This window comes from Pollicipes pollicipes, unplaced genomic scaffold (genome assembly GCF_011947565.3).
Source record: "Pollicipes pollicipes isolate AB1234 unplaced genomic scaffold, Ppol_2.1 Scaffold_5724;HRSCAF=6776_pilon_pilon_pilon, whole genome shotgun sequence".
Taxonomy (NCBI): Eukaryota; Metazoa; Arthropoda; class Thecostraca; order Pollicipedomorpha; family Pollicipedidae; genus Pollicipes; species Pollicipes pollicipes.
The window spans coordinates 46094362-46114301 of NW_023596746.1; the positions used below are offsets into that span (position 1 = coordinate 46094362).

At 53.6% G+C, this 19940-nt stretch overlaps 1 protein-coding gene across 1 annotated transcript; it reads left to right on the forward strand.

Annotated features, from left to right (window-relative positions):
- Positions 1-58: 58 nt before the first annotated feature.
- LOC119103113 (sorting nexin-29) lies at positions 59-15757 on the forward strand. The gene is made up of 17 exons (XM_037226565.1): positions 59-500; positions 750-866; positions 1091-1164; positions 1467-1602; positions 3000-3109; positions 4048-4191; positions 4468-4613; positions 4689-4723; positions 7216-7339; positions 7480-7609; positions 7976-8090; positions 8246-8323; positions 8608-8794; positions 11211-11465; positions 11817-11957; positions 12355-12471; positions 15710-15757. Exons 1-17 carry the CDS (start codon positions 427-429, stop codon positions 15755-15757), a joined length of 2031 nt encoding a protein of 676 aa, XP_037082460.1. The 5' UTR covers positions 59-426.
- Positions 15758-19940: the final 4183 nt, after the last annotated feature.

Sequence of the window (19940 nt, forward strand, 5' to 3'; positions counted from 1 at the left end):
TGGTAATCTTCCGTTTTATTTAAAGCTGCATAATAATGTAATCCTAAAGTTTTAAAAGCAACATATTTGTCGGGATGGGTCTTATCTAGATATAACTGCCTCCCGCGAAGATCATTGCTTTGACGTCATGTGGGATACATCTGAGCAAGATCATTCGAGTTCGCTTCTATTACCTTGAAGGCGTGACCTCTTGTCAATGTTGTGGTTGGTGCCGGACGGTGTGTCGTGTGGGGAGTCGAGGGAGGGCGCGTGTCGTTTGGGATTCTCTTGTCCAGTTATACACACCAGAGCGGGGTACAAACAAGCCGAACATATGCAAAGTTGAAGGGAGCCTGTCACGGTGCCCTACTTAGACGGATGTAAACCGTGCCTAAGTGGCTGAAATTTGGCACGAACTGCGTCTGAGGTGGAGGACTGGTGTGCGCGATGGAATATAAGTCAGAAGAGAGACAAAATATTTTGTCAAGACTGCTTGATGCAGTTAAACAATGTCATATCAGGTAAAGTGTCTTATGGCCACATGCATGCTTTTATGTGAACTGCAGTTGAACACATCCACTTTTGACTTCAATCTTAGCAAATGCACTTGGCCTCCAAACATGCTAAGCAAATATACTTTGCCCTCAAACAGGCTAATTATGTCCAAATCCATGCATCCAAATGAACTGAACACTTGGAATGAATTTATCTGAACTGCTCCAGCCTGGCTGTGGTGACCTGAATGCATTGAAACTGATCCTTGCACCTAGGTTTGGTGGAAAAAAGGAGTTGGCAACCGACATGGACTCCCGCATAAGTTGTTTGTGCCAGCAGCTGGAGACAGTGCTTCAGCATGGCATGAAGCAGCCAGAGCCAAATGCATTCAGGTGGGTGGCAGAGCATTTAATATGTGAGAAGCCAGATATCATTTTGTTTGAAAATTGCAGATGATTTGGATGGATGCCTATCATAATAAAAAAGTGTCAAAAACCAGCAAAAAGAACATCTGCTAAATTTGTTTGCCACAGTTGCTATTCCAAACAAAGCATCACTTATTACATAGCAGAAACATGGAAAGAATCTATTTGATAATATTTATGGGCATTTTCAGGCAGGTGCGTGATGCTATTGCTCAGAATCTGAGCATAAACATAGGAACATCAGGACCATCTGCAGAAGCTCCTGGTGAGATTTTTAGTGTTGCAGACAAGCAACTAGCTTACACTATGGAGAGTGTTTAGGTGCTAAAGTGCTTCAAGTTTGTTTACTCATACTCATAATTAGAGAAATTGCTATTATGACTGCTCCCTGTGTAGTGCTGAACTCAGTGTTTTAGGCTGCAATGCACCCACACATGTGGATAACCAATGGGCTCCAACAGCATTTAGCCATCACACACTTGTAATTGGTCTGCAAAGCAGAATCCTTTGCATTGCTATGTCATTATGCCTGTGGACATGTACTGAGCTCTGCCCTGTCCCTGGCAGTGATGTGGCACTACGTGCGTCTCCACCTGACTCAGCACGAGTATGAGCGTTACCTGCTGCTGGTCAACATCAACACGGACGCTGGTCGCGGCCGTGCGTGGCTCCGCTCTGCTCTCAACGAGAGTTCGCTCGAGCGGTGGGCATCTGTGCTGGTTACAAAGCCACCAGCTACCGATGAGATTCTATCAGATTCACTATGGACTGATGTAATTTGTTGTTGGTAACCTAGACCAGCTGCCTGCTAGAGGGGCGGGTCGCCGACCAGCGGGACCCACTGTAGATTGGTGGGGCGCGCTGTGGGTGGATGGAGGTTAGTGGGACACGCTGTAGGCCGGTGGAGGTTGGTGGGGCGCGCCGTAAGCCGTTGGAGGTTGGTGGGACGCGCTGTAGGCTGGTGGAGGTTTATGGGATGCATTGTAGGCTGGTGGAGGTTGGTGGGACGCGCTGTAGGCTGTTGGAAGCGCTGTAGGCTGGTGGAAGCGCTGTAGGCCGTTGGAGGTTTGTGGGACACGCTGTTGGCCGGCGGAGGTTAGTGGGACACGCTGTAGGCCGTTGGAGGTTGGTGGAACGCTCTATGGGCGGGGGAGGCTGGTGGGACGTGCTATACGCCGGTGGAGGTTGTTGCGGCGTGCTGTAGGCCGGTGGAGGTTTGTGGGATGCGCTTTAGGCCGATGGAGGTTTGTGGGATGCGCTGTAGGCTGGTGGATGTTCGTGGGGCGCGCTGTAGACCGTTGGAGGTTTGTGGGATGCGCTGTAGACCGATGGAGGCTGGTGGGATGCGCTGTAGGCTGGTAGAATCCGCGGTAGACCGGCGGGACCTGCTTGACCGGTGGAACCTGCTCTAGGCTGGTGGAATCTGCTGTAGATCAGAGGATCCGATCACGTAGGCCACTGGGACCCACTGTAGACCACCGGTCACTGGCTTTCTTCCGTAGCCGCTCCGAGCCACGTGCAGCGGTGGTTGGATGCCATTCTCTCAGGACAACTGGCCGGATTAGTTGGTATGACTCGAATGAGGTCCAACGTTTCAGTAGGAAGCCACGGCAAAAACTCAGTTCAGCTATTCTGTGCAGCGAGTACATAAGCCATGTGTTGCTGCATTGCTGCAGTTTGTTATTCCTGTATAAAGATCTAACGTCCTCCCGATCATAGGCGTGTCCGAGAGGTGCATGTGATTCGTGGTCTCCCTTGCGACATACCTACAGCCCCACGAGGAAGTAACACGGAGGGACCCTGGGAATTGATCGTTGATCAAAAGACATCCTGTGTGCATGGGGAAGGTTCATGGAGAATGCCAGAAAACCTTTTGTAGCATATATTTGTGGTTCTGTAACTTAACATCAAGATGATTAGTAAGTCTTGATGGGTCCATCAGATCCTGTAGGGGAACTTTGATTGGGAAATTGTACTGGAGTTTAGAAGGGCAAATGCCCGTCTCCCGCTCCCTGTAAGGTCGTGAATTCGACCCTTTGTCGGACTACTGCAGTAATGGGGCGACCGAGTACATATGACGCCCCATCTTCGATCCGTCAGGTACATGCACGCGCTGATTGGTGACAAAGAGGGCATGGCCCAGTTCTATGAGCCCTGGGCTGTGATTGCCGACCAAGAACGAAACGCCATGCTGCCCAACATCGCCGCTGGTCAGTGACGCCGCCGACTGCTGCTGCGAGTCTGGGCATGACAGATGGGTCCCTGCAATGCCGCCGTTCTGATGATGGTCGTGGCCAGTGCTGCTCTCGCCCTAGATCACATCGCAGGTGCTGCGCAACTGACGCCGACTGATGTTTGGGGATTCCCAAGCCTGATTCCGTGATGTGGGGGACGCCTCGATCAATACACATGGTTATATCAACTATCGCTGGCGCGTGGGACGTGCTGTAATTATTTACCGTGGCACCGCTGGCTTCCCTTCTGTTAACTATCGGTATGCCTGTATAACTCAGCGGCCTCCCCCGTTTGACCTGACACTGGCCCTTGCCGCTGTGTCTGACCGGCTCTGGTCCGGCTCTCCCCTGCCGCGGTGTCTGGCACCGCCCCCTGCCGTGGTGTCTGACCCTGCTCTGGTCTGGCTCTCCCCTGCCGTTTGGCCTGAGGCCCGCCCCTGCCACGATGTCTGACACGGCTCTGGTCCGGCTCTCTCCTGCCGCGGTGTCTGACACCGCCCTCTGCCGTGGTGTCTGACTGCTCTGGTCTGGCTCCCTCCTGCCGTTTGGCCTGATACCGCCCCCTGCCGTGATGTCTGACACGGCTCTGGTCCGGCTCTCCCCTGCCGCGGTGTCTGACACCGCCCCTTGCCGTGGTGTCTGACCCTGCTCTGATCCGGCTCTCTCCTGCCGCGGTGTCTGACACCGCCCGCTGCCGTGGTGTCTGACCCTGCTCTGATCCGGCTCTCCTCTGCCGCGGTGTCTGACACCGCCCACTGCCGTGGTGTCTGACTGCTCTGGTTTGGCTCTCCCCTGCCGTTTGGCCTGACACCGCCCCCTGCCGTGATGTCTGACACGGCTCTGATCCAGCTCCCCTGCCGCGGTGTCTGACACCGCCCGCTGCCGTGGTGTCTGACGCTGCCGTCTGCTGACAGGCCTGAGCTCCATCCTGTTCGCCATCAGCATAGACCGTGAGGAGTTAAACGGTCACCGGCCGCGGGCCCGGGCGCGACCGGCCGAGCTCAGCGGCCCGGAGTCTGGCCGCGAGCCAGAGGCCGTCGTTAAGGCACACTCCGTCGGTAAGCGGCCGGGCAGCAGCGGCGGCCCGGCCTGGCTGCGGAGCTTGGCGCGATCTGTGCCGCCGGGCGGGCCTGATGTCATTTGGCGGGGAGAAGGCGCGTTCTCTGTGAACGTTATCTGATGTGGCGAGAGCAGTCTACCACTTTTTCCAAGGACTGTGTAACTTGGTCAGCGCCCACCTGACAGGGCTACAGCAGGTCTCGTCCGCGCCATCGGCCTCACGCGCCGGCCCTCGTCGTGCCCGGCCTCCGATGACGGCTGCTCCCCGCCGACAGAGGTGCGCTCTCGGCCGGCCGGTCGGCGCCGCCGCCGCCGCGTGCACGCTAACGTGGTGTCGCTGGACGGCGAGGTCGACCCGGATGCCTCGGCGCCGCGCTGGCGCTCGGCGCCCAGCACATGCGTGTCGTCACCGGCACCGACGGCCGGTGGTCACGCGTTCTCATTCGACGCCGCCGCCGAGCTGGAGGGCGACGGCAGCAGCCGGTCGGAGCACTCGCTGCCCGGCGCCAGCAGCGGGGAGGATGTCGGCAGGTGGGGCACACCGGGGCACGGACCAGGATGGTAGGACAGACTGGGGCACAGACCAGGCTGGTGGGGAAGACCGGGACACGGACCAGGCTGGTGGGGAAGACCGGGGCACGGACCAGGCTGGTGGGGCAGACCGGGACACGGACCAGGATGGTAGGACAGACTGGGGCACAGACCAGGCTGGTGGGGAAGACCGGGACACGGACCAGGCTGGTGGGGAAGACCGGGGCACGGACCAGGCTGGTGGGGCAGACCGGGACACGGACCAGTCTGGTGGGGAAGACCGGGGCACAGACCAGGGGCACGGACCAGGCTGGTGGGGCAGACCGGGACACGGACCAGGGGCACGGACCAGGCTGGTGGGACAGACCAGGGCACGGACCAGGCTGGTGATACAGACCGGGGCACGGACCAGGCTGGTGAGACAGACCGGGGCACGGACCAGGCTAGTGGGGCAGGCCGGGGCACGGACCAGGCTGGTGTGGCAGGCCGGGGCACGGACCAGGGGCACGGACCAGGCTGGTGGGACAGACCGGGGCACGGACCAGGGGCACGGACCAGGCTGGTGGGACAGACCGGGGCACGGACCAGGCTGGTGATACAGACCGGGGCACGGACCAGGCTGGTGAGACAGACCGGGGCACGGAGCAGCCAGGCTGGTGGGGCAGGCCGGGGCACGGACCAGGCTGGTGAGACAGACCGGGGCACGGACCAGGCTGGTGAGACAGACCGGGGCACGGACCTGGTGAGACATACCGGGGCACGGACCAGGCTGGTGAGACAGACCGGGGCACGGACCATGCTAGTGGGGCGGGCCGGGGCACGGATCAGGCTGGTGAGACAGACCGGGGCACGGACCAGGCTGGTGGGGCAGGCCGGGGCACGGACCAGACCGGCCACCATGGCAGCGGCCGCCGCCCGGTGTCGATGGGCTCGTTTGTTACGCTGTCGTGCGGCAGGGTCGTAGTTAGTTTCGCATAATAAGTGTGTGTGGGGGCGGGCGAGGGGAAGGCTGGATAAGAAAAGCGGGTAATTTTATTTGCAAAAATGCATAGCTAAGTGTTTCTCCCTGGTTTTGGCTCACTTTTTATCCGAAGATGTTGAGGAGCGGAGGAGGAGACTGGAATCTCTTCCCAGCGGAAGAGGAAGCTCTGACCCCTGTTGCGGGAACATTGCCTCGCGGAGCGGCGGCCTGATGTACCGCACGCCACATATGACCTGGTTAATATACGTGTCGGCTTCATTATAATTTCACGCGCTGATGTTATGACGCGATCAGCTTGTCGAGGGATTCGATTGCAATACTTGCATTGGACTTAAATATTTTGTTTTAGCGCGTTGCTCTAGAATATTTGCTTCCTTCCATGTAGCTTGGATTGGTAGTATTATTGCACGTCCCATGATTTGTACCATGTCAGTCTACACGAACAGCATGCATTAGTAGAGGCCAGCAACCCCCGCTATTACTGAAATATAAAAGTTTGAATGATGCGTGTCAAGCTCATTTCAAATGCGTCACATTTTCCGGAACCACGGACAGGTGGCCGCCTTACTTAAGTTAGCTTCATGACACAATGCTGATGAACGGCGTTGTGAACACTGGTGAACAGTGGAGATGTAGCGGCAGCTGCACTATCAGGAGCCGTGCTCGGAAAGTGACGTGCTATGATCCCGCTGGACGCAGGGTCGCGTTGCAGCTGGAAGCAAATGTCGGCTGTCGCATTTTGGATCCCAGCGGATAAGCGCCATATGAGGTTGCGCTGTATGGAGCAGCGACCGAGGCTGGAGGGGTAACGCTAGCCTGCGGCTACGCTAGGCTTAGAAAGGGAGGCGAGGTACCTCAGTATATGTGTCCCCGTGACCTGACTTTGTGCTGTTCACTGGCAGGCTGGAGGAGGGAGGCGAATGTCTTATCGGCAGCCTTGTGACCTGAACTTGTCCTGTTCACTGGCAGGTTGGAGGGGGAGGCGAGGTGTCTCATCGGCAGCCTTGTGACCTGAACTGGTCCTGTCCACTTGCAGGCTGGAGGAGGGAGGCGAGGTGTCTCATTGGCAGCCTTGTGACCTGAACTTGTCCTGTTCACTGGCAGGCTGGAGGAGGGAGGCGAGGTGTCTCATCGGCAGCCTTGTGACCTGAACTGGTCCTGTTCACTGGCAGGCTGGAGGAGGGAGGCGAGGTGTCTCATCGGCAGCCTTGTGACCTGAACTGGTCCTGTTCACTGGCAGGCTGGAGGAGGGAGGCAAGGTGTCTCATTGGCAGCATTGTGACCTGAACTGGTCCTGTTCACTGGCAGGCTGGAGGAGGGAGGCGAGGTGTCTCATTGGCAGCCTTGTGACCTGAACTTGTCCTGTTCACTGGCAGGCTGGAGGGGGAGGCGTGGTGTCTCATTGGCAGCCTTGTGACCTGGACTTGTCCTGTTCACTGGCAGGCTGGAGGGGGAGGCGTGGTGTCTCATCGGCAGCCTTGTGACCTGGACTTGTCCTGCTCACTGGCAGGCTGGAGGAGGGAGGCGAGATACCTCACCAGTTGCGGCCCTGCGACCCGGACGGCGGCGAGGCCTCCGCCCTGACCCCGCTGGACCAGTACAGCGCGTCACTTCTAGAGACGGTGGCAGTCACGGTTAGTAGGCGTGCCATGGCGGCGGCCCGGCCCCGCTACACCTCTGGAATCAGGACAGTGATCCGTGCGATGGGAGAAAGCTATTCCCTCGGTTGATTGGCTTTGCTGTCACAGCTACCAACAGACTTGTTTACTGGCAGGAGATCTGCAACGGTCGCGCGAGCCCTGTGGGCTCGGCTGAAGTGGAGAGAACGTCACCGTCTGCCCACCAGGCGGCGCTGGTGGCGTCCAGCGCGGCCGATCTGGCCTCGGTCGCCTCGCTCTCTGAGGGTAAGCCATTCGTAGCCGTTAGCCGGCCAGGTATGACCCAGCTGGAGAATGGATTAAATTTGGACCGGTATGGTGATGGCACAGAGGCAGGATGCCTGAATGTGGCAACATGTGGGCATTGCTCGCCCAGTTTTCTTTTGCTGGTCCGTTTGTTGCTGCGAACACGCGGTGGTAGATGACATTCGGAAGTGTTTTTAGTTTATAGCTAAAATGTAGCAAATTTGTAACGTATAGATCTAAATGAGCATTAGAGAGCCGTCCATCGCGTCCGGCCACGCTCAGAAGCGGCTTTCCCAGCGGGCGGACGCCGCGGGACCGCCTGCTGCCGGGCTGTCAGTCATTGTGAGTGTGCGCGCCGCCCGGCAGGTCAGCTGCGCGAGGCGCTGGTGGCGGTCAGCGAGCAGCGGTCGGCACTCGGAGACCAGGCGGGCGAGCTGCGCTCCCGGCTTGAGGCGGCGCTGCAGGAGAGCCAGCAGCTGAGGTCAGCCTGCCGCCGACTGTGCGGCGCCCACCGCCGGGGCGAGGGCGCTCGCGCACGCAGTGAGCCCTGGTGTTGTGTGATTCCGCTGTGCCTGCCGCCGGTCGCCGTCACCGTCACCGGACGTGTGATGTACTCGGCCCACTGACGTGTTGCAGGGAGGACGGTCTGGCGTCGAACGCCATGTGGAAGGAGAAGCTGGCGACACTGGAGAGTCGACGTCTCACATCGGAAAGGTGCGCGGGTTGGGGCGACCTCCGAGCCGGACCTGGGAGTGTTGGGTCGTAACTGCGCAGGCAGAGTCAAACTCAATCCTGGGGCTCGGCCGTGACCCCGATCAGACCACTTTAACTGCGCCCCGTAGCAGGAGTGCCGCCGGGTACGGGCTCCGACTGGCGTCGTTCCGTCGTGTGTGTTTGCCCCTGCTGTGTGGCCGCCGCGCCGGCCCGTGCACAGTGGTCCCCGGCGGGGCGCTGTGCCGCCGGAGGCGCGGCCGTGACCCACCGCCGGCCGTCGCCAGGGAGAACGTGATCCTGAAACACCAGCTGAAGAAGTACGTGAGCGCGGTGCAGCTGCTGCGGCACGGCTCGCCGCACGAGATCCTGGACCAGCTGCAGGAGGCGCACCGCTCCGAGGAGCTGCAGCAGCGGGGCCGGCGCACCGACTACCACGCCGAGGCCGAGGCCTACCAGCAGAAGCTGATACAGGTCAGACAGGGGCGAGACAGCCGGGCCGGAGCAAGCTCACGCGGGATAGTACAGTGACATGGGACGCCTCGCCGCCACATAGCCATCAAAGTCGTGCTATGAAGCATTGACTAGCGAAGGCCAGGGGCTCATCGACGGGGCTATAGTAAGAGATGGCGCAGATCTACAGGCGCCGGATCGTTGGCTCGCGTGAGCGCCGATCCCCACGTTTACGGAGGTTTACACGTATGCTACTAAAACGAAGTTTTTGTGCCATTCTCTGACCACTGCAAAAGATGGTTTTGTGGATTGTATATTCGTTGATGTTTTCATTCGTGACAAGCAGACTTTGGTCATTCCTTGTGCATTGGCAGGCCGCATAGTTTGTACCCCTGTGGCCCCAGTGAGCAGTTGACGGACTCCATTTGGAAAAAAAATTAGCTACCTGGCTTTATGAATATTTGGCTTGAGGTTAACTGCTGGTGGCGGTTTGCCTCGAGCTTCTTTGTCAACTTTTTATGTTTCTCTGTCACCGCCGTTGTGGTGTTGTGCTGACAACAAGCAACAAGGCGGTGTAGAGAAATGCTACGAAAAAGGTGAAGAAGAAAATCTGAGTGGACAAAAGATTATCAGAAATACGACTAGCAGACACCTGCTCTGGCGATGCTAATAACATTTTAGCTACTTTAAATTCAAATCTACGTGATTCCCTGTGGGGCCCCTCGAGGAAGATGGAAGGTCATTAGTGGGGGGCAGGAATATTGTCGATGCTCCTAGGAGGCAGTTTTTCATAGGTTTGACGATGATTGAGAGTATGGTAAGGGATAGCTTGAAGGAAATCAAGATTAATTAGGCGGCTGGACCTGACCACATTCATGGTAGAGTGGTGAATCAATGCGTTAGTGCGTTGGCTTATTCTCTTATACCGGTATTTAATAGGTCATTGAGTTCCTCACAAGTACCCAAGGACTGGCGCCATGCGCATGCAGTACCGGTATTTAAGAAGGGGACCAAAAAAGTGACTGCAACTGCAGGCCTGTCAGTCTTACCCCACTGGTGTGTTAGATCTGAGAGAAAGTCAGTGAGGCTATCATTCAGTCACACTCAGGCATCAGCTAATAAATGGGAGTCAGGATGGTTTTCTTTCCGGTGGGCCATGTTTGACAAATCGTGTAGAAATATTGGAGCATGTTACTAGTGAGATAGGCGAAGGCAATAGTTTGGATGTTGTTGATCGAGCTTTTGGTAAGGTGTTTGATAAAGTGCCGCACCAGCGTCTGCTATATCAGTTAAACTTGCATGGCGTCAAGGGGAAACAAAGAACAGTGCCCATTGGCACTTATCTCAGTGGGAGCTTTTAGAGAGTGGGATCCCACAGGGGTCGATATTGGGCTCTTTGCTCTTTATTATTTTTGTGAACAATATCGAGATAGGATTAGAAAGTAAGGCTCTTAAATTTACTGACGACGGCAAAATGGTAGGGGTGTCGAAAAGTCCCGACCAGGTGAAACTTGACTTAGAGAAACTAGTGAACTGGGCTTCTCTGTGGTAGATTTCATCAATTTATGGTAAGTGTAAGGTGATGTATTTGGGTAGTTCTGGCAGTGAGGACGTAAACTACAAAATGGGAGGCCAGGAGGTGGACCAGGTGGAGGAAAAAAAGAACTCAGAGGTTATAATTTCCAGGGATTTAAATGCTGAAAAGCAATATGGGGCTGCTAGGAGCAAGACACTTCGAATGCTGGGATTTATGAACGGGAATGTCCATTACAAGAGAAGGAATGTTATCAACAAGTCGTGCTTGGTTGATATCAGACCACATCTAGAGAATTGTGTACAGGCGTGGTCCCCATACTTCCAATAAGCTATAGAGAGGCTGGAAAGATGACAGCGAGAAGCAGCTAGGATTATAAATGGAATCAGCTTAGAATGTCCGGAAAGGCTTAAGGGCTTAAATTTATATTCTCTGAAATCTCGTAGACTTAGAGAGGATCTCATAGAGGTATTCAAGATTATGTAAGGGATAGACAAGGTAGATACACAAGGAGCACAGGAAATTAGGCGGAGATTTAGAGGGAACCAGTTTCAATAAGCAAAGGTCGGAGTAGATTTAGAAGCAGGCAGATGTAATTTAGTGAAAGAGCAGTGGATCACTGGAATGCACTGTCGAACGGATGTGTAGTAAGTTCCTCTTTATCAACATTTCAGAGTTGTTTCGACAAGTTTTTTCGGTCGGGGGATCTCATTTATAGCTAAATTCTGGCAGATCGTATGGTAATATTGGGGTTCGAGCATGTGTGCAGACTAGGTAGGCGCATCTGGATGAGCCCTTGGACTCGTTGTTAGCCTGATGTCTCCATTTTTATATGTGCTACCCCGGTCCACTGTCCGCCATTGTCTCGCCGGCCACTGATGGACTTCCGCCGCCGGCCGCCAGGTGGCGGAGATGCACGGCGAGCTGATGGAGTTCAACGACCGGCTGCGCGGTCAGCTGACGCGGCGTGAGCGCCAGCTGGCGGCGCTGCGGGCTGAGCTGGCCGAGTGTGGCCTGAGCGACGACGAGGCGTCGGAGCCGGCTGAGCCGGGCGGCGAGCATGCGCCGCCGCCGCCGCCGCCGCCGCCGCGCGTTCACTGCTGGATACCGTCGGCCTTTCTCAGCGGCACAGGCAACGGTGCCCATCACGTGTACCAGGTCAGGGGGTCGGCACGGTGCTGCGGCGCATTCATGGGTGAGGGGAGGCAGGACTGTGCTGTGTGGCATGTACCAAGTCAGGGTGGAGGGGAAAAGTGACAGGACACATCACTTGTATCACGTCAGGGGAAGGGAGGGCGGGAGGGAACGGAGCGGAGCGGAGCACTTCGCAGCCACCAGTTGGGGGGAGGGGAGGGGGGGGGGGGGGAGCAGTGGAGCAGCAGAGCACAGAGGATAGTAGTGGTGTGGACATTGGAGACTTCATGTGTGTCGCAGATTTGTTGTGACGATCCTGTACTTCAACAGCGATTTGTCTTATGTCAGCTCTTGTCATGTGATCTTGTGTCTCAGGTTTATGTCCGAATACGAGATGAAGAGTGGAACATATATCACCGGTATTCCAGTTTTTTCCTTTTGTATAGCAAGATGAAGAAAGATTTTACGGAGGTCAGGGAGTTCGACTTCCCTCCCAAGAAAGCATTGAATAAAAAGGTTAGTATTGTTTGTGGACCAAAGCACTGCGTGAAACCAAATAGTCGACTTTCATGTGAGATCGCGATGGCCTGACCTCGTGTCCATCTCAGGTAAACGTCCGTTCCCTGCGGCACTCCGCAAGGCGTAGTGTGCCTCCATATTGTGCGTATTCTGGTGACCTGACAGAACGCCTCTCACGTGATCGCACATCAGTTACGGCATCGTCGTGTGATGCGCCGTGGACGCCGTTCGTTCGTGACGCTGTCCTATGACGACCTTCCCTGGGAACTGGACTCTGTCGGCCGGCCGTGGCCGGTCCGCTGATACGTGCCGTCCTGTGAGGGCCTCCCCTGAGAGCTGGGCTCTGTCGGCCCGCCGTGGCCGGCCCGCTGACGCAGGCCGCCGACGCCGGCAGGACGGCCGGCTGGTGGAGACGCGGCGCCGCCGGCTACAGGAGTTCCTCCGCTGCGTGACGCGCGCGCTGCTGGCGGCGCGGCCCGAGTTGGCGCGCAGCCCGTCCCGCGCCGCGCTGGTCGCCGCCGAGCCGTTCTTCGGCGCGCCGGCCGGCGGTGAGGCGGTGGCCGGCTCCCGACTGCGGCTGTTCGGTCGGGCGGCCACGGCGCCGCCGGCCGGACCCCGCTACACTGGGCTGTGAGGGGCTGATGCCGCCGCCTGCGGGCCGATACTAGGTGCTGCTAGACCGGGAAGGGCGTGCACGCTGGATTGTGAGCCGGTGGCTATAACGACTGTCACGGAAAGGGCTGAGCTACAGCAAGCCTTCAGTTGCGGGCAGAAAAGCTTTATTGCTTTGTCCTGTACTCTATTATAGTTATTTTCTGCTGATGTATTGCAGGTCGATTATGGTAATCATTTAATGCAAGTCGTTTTGAAAACCTAGAGCATGCCTTCTTACTCAGTTCGCGGTGCACCATACCAAATGGTGTTGGTTAGCAGACGGCGCAGTGGCCTACCAAGCTGTCGTCATTGTGGGCCGTCATTGTTGGTGGTCATTGTGGGCCGCTCCGTCTGCCGCCGGCCGGCGAACGGAGCGGCCCGTTATGCGCTGGGCGTGCTGTGAGGCTGGGTAATGCGTGTGCTGGGGAGGAGGTAGGAGAGGGGTGGGGGGGGGGGGAGGGGGGGGGGGGCGTGTCCTCTTTGGTAACCGGTGCCGCGTGGACGTTAGAACAGCTGTGACCGTTCGCTGGGGCCTTTGGCCTCGCGTCCCGACCGCGTGCTTCCAGTCTGCAGAGAACACTGTGTCGTGCACGGGTATTGGTCGTGTTTCGGAGTGTTTGCGCACCGCGAACTCGAATCACCTTGTGCTCGATGAAGATTTTCGTAGCCGTCGCACCAGCTGCCTGTAGTGTTGTTAAATCTAGTCTATTATTGTGGTCCCCGGGCCGGCCCAGGTTTAAGCTTGCATGCTCCAGAATTAGGTGCATGTGGGTATTACGACATATGAAAACCGGCGTAAGTCAGCGAGTGTATTGCATTTGCTGCTGTTGTGTCGCTGGCTTCGTGACGCAGCTAGCTGTATTTTTCGCGGCGTGAAGCCGTCAGTTGATCCATTCCTTTATGGCGTGATATATCCAAACTGCTTCTTAGTACGCTAACTCAATTATGGAGTCGGCATAGAAAGATGGGAAGATTTTCGGTGCGAAATTACGTAAGCTGTTCAGTGCATTAGCGAGAAACATTATTCACATAGATAAACCAGAAGTATTAGCTTATTCCACAGGGAAAAACCAGGAGAATGGAAATGTAGTTGGAGTGATATTTCGACAACACGCCTTTATCGATACAATAGCAGAAGTGAATTCCAAAATTGCCTGCCGATGATCCTACTCGATTTTTCAGTTGTTTTTTTATAACAGCAAGCCACAGTTTTTACATGACACCTACATTCAAGGAATTAAACAAAGAGCGGTTGTCAGTCATTACCACGATACAGTGTCTATCTTAGAATTAGAGTGCGCGAACATACGTGTACACGCGAACAAATGCGAGCAAGAAGGCGTCACGCTTTATTCAAACATGCAAGCGGGTTCAAGTAAACAGCCATCACACATCGCGCATCAATTATACATGCAAGCGATTTCAGTTGAAGACATCGCACATCACGCGTCAGTCATCACCTGCCCATGTAAACGATTTGAGGCTGGCACACAGCACACAAACGCATCTATCACGTTCGCATAATCGGCATGATTAGCCCTGCATGTTAAGGTTTGGCCCCCGACTTTTTATAAGAATAGTGTCACTTATTTTCTCGTCTGGGTGGTCCTGTGCTCTGAAGATGATGACAAATTAAGTGTAAACTGTGTTAAAAACATGGAAGGGACAGAGTGTATGACGAGGTGTCCATGCGTCCCATTCTTTTGAGATATAATGAACACCTGCGAGACGCTGAAAACAAAACAGGGAATGCCCCTTTCGGTGACCGCTTTTTGGCAAAACACGCTCAGGCTAAAATCGAGGGAGGCATGGATTCTATGCCCCCTTTAGAGCTCAAAGTGATGTACAAAGCACAGGACCACCCAGACAGGAAAATAAGTGAATCTTTTCTCATAAAAAGTCGGCAACCAAATCTCAACTAACAGTGCTCATCATCGCCGATTATGCGAATGTGATATGTGCCTTTATGTGTGATGTGTGCTAGCCTAAAATAGTTAACATGTGTAAGTGGTGCCTGACGGGTGATGTGCGATGCCTGTTTAATTGAAATCGCTTGCATGTATAATTGATGCGCGATGTGTGATGTCTGTTTACTTCAACTCGCTTGCATGTTTGAATGAAGCATGATGCCCATCTGCTTGAATTTGTTTGCGTGTACACGTGTGTTCGCGCATTCTAATTCTTAGGCAGGCACTGTATCGTGGTAATGACTGGCGGTCGCTATTTGTTTAATCCCCTGAATGTTGGTGTCCCGTAAAAACTGTGGCTTGCTGTTAAAAAAAACTGAAAAATCGAGTAGGATCATCGGCAGACAATTTTGAATTCACTTCTGCCCTTCTTTCGATAAAGGCATGTTGCCGAAATATCAAACAAAATACATATCCACTGTCCTGGTTTTTCTCCGATGAATAAGGCTAATACTAATGTCTTATCTAGGTGCGAAATTTACACTTTGCTTCCTCCGTGCAAAAAAATGTAGCCGCAGTCTCGCCCCTCAGGGATACTGAAGCGTATCCTGTCTGGTCCATTGATAGTGGATGGAAACTGACAAGGGTTTGTTCGGTTGACAATGATGGACAGCTGGCCGCATTAGAGGCCCGCATGGCGCGGATTTCGTCGAGCTGTTGAACCGTTTATATCATTGTTGCCATTTTGTTCTGTTTTGTTCTCGATTGAGTTACAAATCTAATTTCTGTCCCCGAATCGCTGCTAGAATGTTTGGTGATGTGTGTTATGACTGTTTGTACCCAGAGATCGAATTTTGTGGAAGTCACCGTGGGAAGGCGTGTCGGAATTTCAGTTGAATTTTCGGACGCAAAATTATTGTTTAAAATCCATTAGTGTCAGGCACACGCTTTTCCTCCGTGGGTGTGATATCGGTGGTGTCTGCAACGTAAGAAGAGAAGCGGGGCTTTGAGTTTCGCTGGGATTTTGTACTTAATCTAAGGAAATGACACGTGTTTATCGTAGCAGACGCTTGCACTTTTATATCTATATTCGCCTCCGGTTACCTCTACTGGGACCGGCATTACATTGAGTCATTCTGCAGCCATTCGGTTTTTGAGCCGGCTGAGCCGGCGTCTGCATTGAAACAGGTCAACTCGGAGGGCAAATTCCGGGAGGGGTTTCAGGCATCGGTGTAGAGCGCGAAGGGGTTTTGCTCTGGATCCTGCACTGGAGCGGGGGTGTCCTCTTGCGGCGAGGCCCGGGACGAAATGTGATCTGTATATCTGCCTCCCCGGATGACGCTCCCAGCGGGCCGGCGGCCGGCCGCAGCGCGCACATCACGTTCTCGGTATGCATCATGGACGTGAGCGCACGAGCGGTGCGTCAATAGCAGTATTGCGTCTTGCGTCGGTTTTGATAGTTTTATCAGCGGGAACGGACCGATAGCTTAGAACACATACAACATGTTCTCATGTACCTGACCGTGGGTGTTTTCACGCGTGACCACTTTTGTTTGCCAAGCCCATGGGTTTTGTGGAGTGGAGTGGTACCCGTACGCTGAGGTTCTGTACTGGGTTTGTGAAAGCTGTTGGCGCCCGCTTGCCTTTCATAGGGCCGATTTTGTATTGCTGGATTCATTAAGCTGCTTAAATGTGGCCAACTGCGCTGGGATGTCCAGTCCCCGGCAGAAGTGCACACCGATCCGGACTCCCTGCATGTTTTTGCTCTCTGGTTCCGCGTGTTACTCTTCGGCTCGTGAGGTAGACTGAACTGGACGATGTAGCGCATATCCATGGCTGGCCGTCGCCGGGCCGCGGCTGCTGAACCGAGAGGTACGGCACAGCGGCGGCCCCAGTGTCTGATGGCATATCTCGCTGTGATTACCCCACCCATGTTTATCTCAGTGTGTTGCTCAACAGGTTATGCTCCCCAAATACACGTGATCTGTAACGCTGTGCTCGGTTTCCTTTGTGTTGCGATTGATTACAGGGCAAAATAGTGATGCGCTTAACGTCGTCAAAGATGGACCGCAAAATATAGTCACGCAGTGGCAACATTCAACACATCGTCTACTCAAAATATCGATACCGCAGGGTATCGTCAAGAATATCGTCGCCTCAGAATATCGATAATGCAGCGTGTCGTCAAGATTATCGTCGCCCGAAGTATCCGCTCTGCAATGTATTGAAACACAAAATATAGACTCTTAAAATACCCATACGCAAAATGTGGGCCTGCGAATCGTGGATTTTAATTTTTGGGACAATGACTTCGATACCTGTTATATAAAAATGTTGCAACTGTGGTATTGAAACGCTGCCATATCTGATGAAGTATTTATGATGCCGCTCAGCGTGCTGCTCGCACCAAAATGAAAATAAGTAAACACACCAAATTTACCAAGTTCAACATAAAGCGTGCCGCCTGGTCTTGAACTGCTTGCCTGTCAGTGTGTGCAACTGCGCAGTGCGCGGTGTGTCATCGGCATGTTTCGTTTGTCTCTGGCGTGGTTTTAAACGAAATGAGGTAATCTGGCAGCTCCTGTCAATCTAGCAGCGGAGTTAAAAACGATGCAGCTGTGTGTGCTGAGTGCAGCAACCGGCAGCTGTGGAACTGCGAACATTTGCTCCAAGGGTCGGCTCCATTCTGTGATCCGTTGCCAGGGCGCTTGGCATAATGCCAAGGCTCTAAAGCGTCATGCCATGCCTCCATGTGCGCCATTCCACGTCTTTGAGGACGGCATACCACGCATCAATAGGAAGCATGGCTTTTCATTAACATGACAAGTGCGAAGGGAACTGCTCCGTACTCGGCCAGATTTCCCCACGCTGCCGCATACCACAGAGCTCGGGTGGGGCTGGGAGTCAACTGACCCGCCTGAAATGTAAGAAACTAATAGGGCTAGAGACACCGAACTTAGCGTGTACACAGAGCTCAATGTAAACTCGTTTATGCAAAAGTTTGATATTCCGACGTCGTGACCGTCGCATCAAATAAGGTCAAACTCCTGATTGGTATTCGAAGAGCTTTCAGACCTCATATAATCATCTTTAACCTATATGTCTCTTAAAAGCAAAAGTTCATCGGTGTTCACGTGAGGCAAGTGACCTTTGACCTTAGGAAGGCAAAAATGGTCCAAATCCATCAAAATTGTTAAGATTATTTGAGTGTACAATCCGCTCCAAGTAATAACCTATGCGACTTACTGAAAGGAGCAGGTTGTTCGAGGTCCCTTTACGTCAGTAACGTCCCCAGCCTTTCACGAAGTCGAAATAAGTCACGTGTTTGGCGTCCTTGTGAACCAGGAATTCGAAATGAGCGTTTTAACCTATTCCACTAGCAAGCTGTCTTGTAATGAACCGATTTGGTTTTGACCTTGATCTGAGATTCGCACCTGAATCAATGTCAATGGGAATAGTCGTAATCACGATTGCCAGCGTCTTATTGTATGACAGACCACATAAAAAACGCATGACTTCGTCTAACACTCCGACGTTACATTGTATTGAACGATTCTCTAGACATTACCGTCTCTGACAGCAATGGCCTGGCCCGGACCTGCTATTGTTCATCGACCTTACGAGGTATATCTAATTTTGATGTTAAAAGAACGGGTAACGCATCGCTTAAAAATATGCAGCGTTTTGCTCGGGTACGTCGCGCCATTCCGAAATTGTTCCGAAAAACCTTTGGGAGGGTTAGACATATTGACCCCAATCCGAGCGCGGGTCAATCTCTCTCATTTTGACACGGCTTTTGAAAGCTTGCTGAGTGGAATTTTTGGATACGTCTCACGGCAAAACGGCATGTGACGGCTACGGGGACCGGGAAGCGAGCCGTGGCCCAAAGGAACCTCACCCGTACTGGTATGAGGCATATCCGAGCCTGGGACGTGCACGAACTTTGCTCAGAAAAGTGGCCACCACTACCTGGTTCTTCGAATCGAGGAATCATAGGTCGCGGCCGTGGCCGAGAAACTCTCTGCATGATTCACTACAGGCAAGACGATTTCAGGCATTACACTGAAGCAAGGCAACTGACCAGTGACACAGTATCAGCTGCCCAGCGACGGTGGGCGAGTCGTTCCGGTGATTCGGAATCACCAGGAACTGCCGACTTGAGACGGTTGCCAACACCACTCCATCGTTTACGTCGTTCAAGCTATGCTGTCCTTACGAGCACATCGGCGTTCGATTTTAGCTTCTAATGTAAATGGATGTCTTGTCAGGGCAGGCCAAAACTAGCCATTTAGAAAGTGTCCGGCGCTGTAGGCGCGAATCATTTTCCTACCGGAGCAAGTGGCGTTGAAAAAGACACAGCTATACTATTCTATGTTGGAAACCTGTTGGCACAACACATAACTTGTTCCGTCGTAGGTCACCCTGCATTGTGCCGTACACGGAAACCTCTGTGCCTGGCAGGCTGGAAACCTGTTTGTAAGGATGTTAAGTTTCGTCAATATTTATATTGCCGATATTTTGTGATGTAGATAAATCATAATGTCTTTATCGTGCGTGTCAATGTTAAGCAGAGCCGATCTTTTGTTTGTAAATATCTTAGATGACATTATTGTGCTGTGCTGATATTTTAGCCTCATTATTTTGTAATGTCGATATTTTGCTCAGTCGATATTTTCCTGCCGATGTTTTGCGTTGATCTCAGGCTGTCTATCAACGCCGGGTCCATATTTTGTCCCGATACCGTTGCGGCTGGGCGACTGTGAACGCACCAGTAATCGTGATAGAAGAAAGTGCAGAATAACATTTCGGTTTTGCTGCGCCGATGAATGCCCTGTTCACGATACAGACGTCTACGTCTGGCGCCTCAGCGCACCTGTCTCGCCTAAGTACGCGGTCGGGTGGGGGTCTGACGCCTCAGCGCGCCTGTCTCGCCTTAGCACGCGGTCGGGTGGGGTTAAATTGACCGCTCAAAGGTTTTTCCAGAATGGTTTCCGAACGGCGTAGCGTAGTCGCGCCAAATTTTGCATGGCTGTAGACAATTGCATAGCGGATCATCTAGCATCAAAAATTTAGATGCACCTTGTAAGGCCACTGACCTATGGCAGGTCAAAGTCAGGCCATGGTTTCAGCGAAGGCCATTCCTCGAGAATCCTTCAATCTGATCCAACAACGGAGTGTTAGACGAAGTCATACATCGCTGGAACACCTTATTAGGCCATGCAGCAATCGAGTGAACAAGTTACTTTGACTAAGTGTCAGGCATTAAAGTCGGTCCAAGGACAAAACAAACCTGTTATATTATTCTAAGGCTTGCTATGTGGGGTAGTTTCTAGTGATTATTTAAAATGTATTGATAACAGAAACTGCATTATACACCTTCCATGGACTTCTTAAAGATCAGAATAGGTCACTGACATAA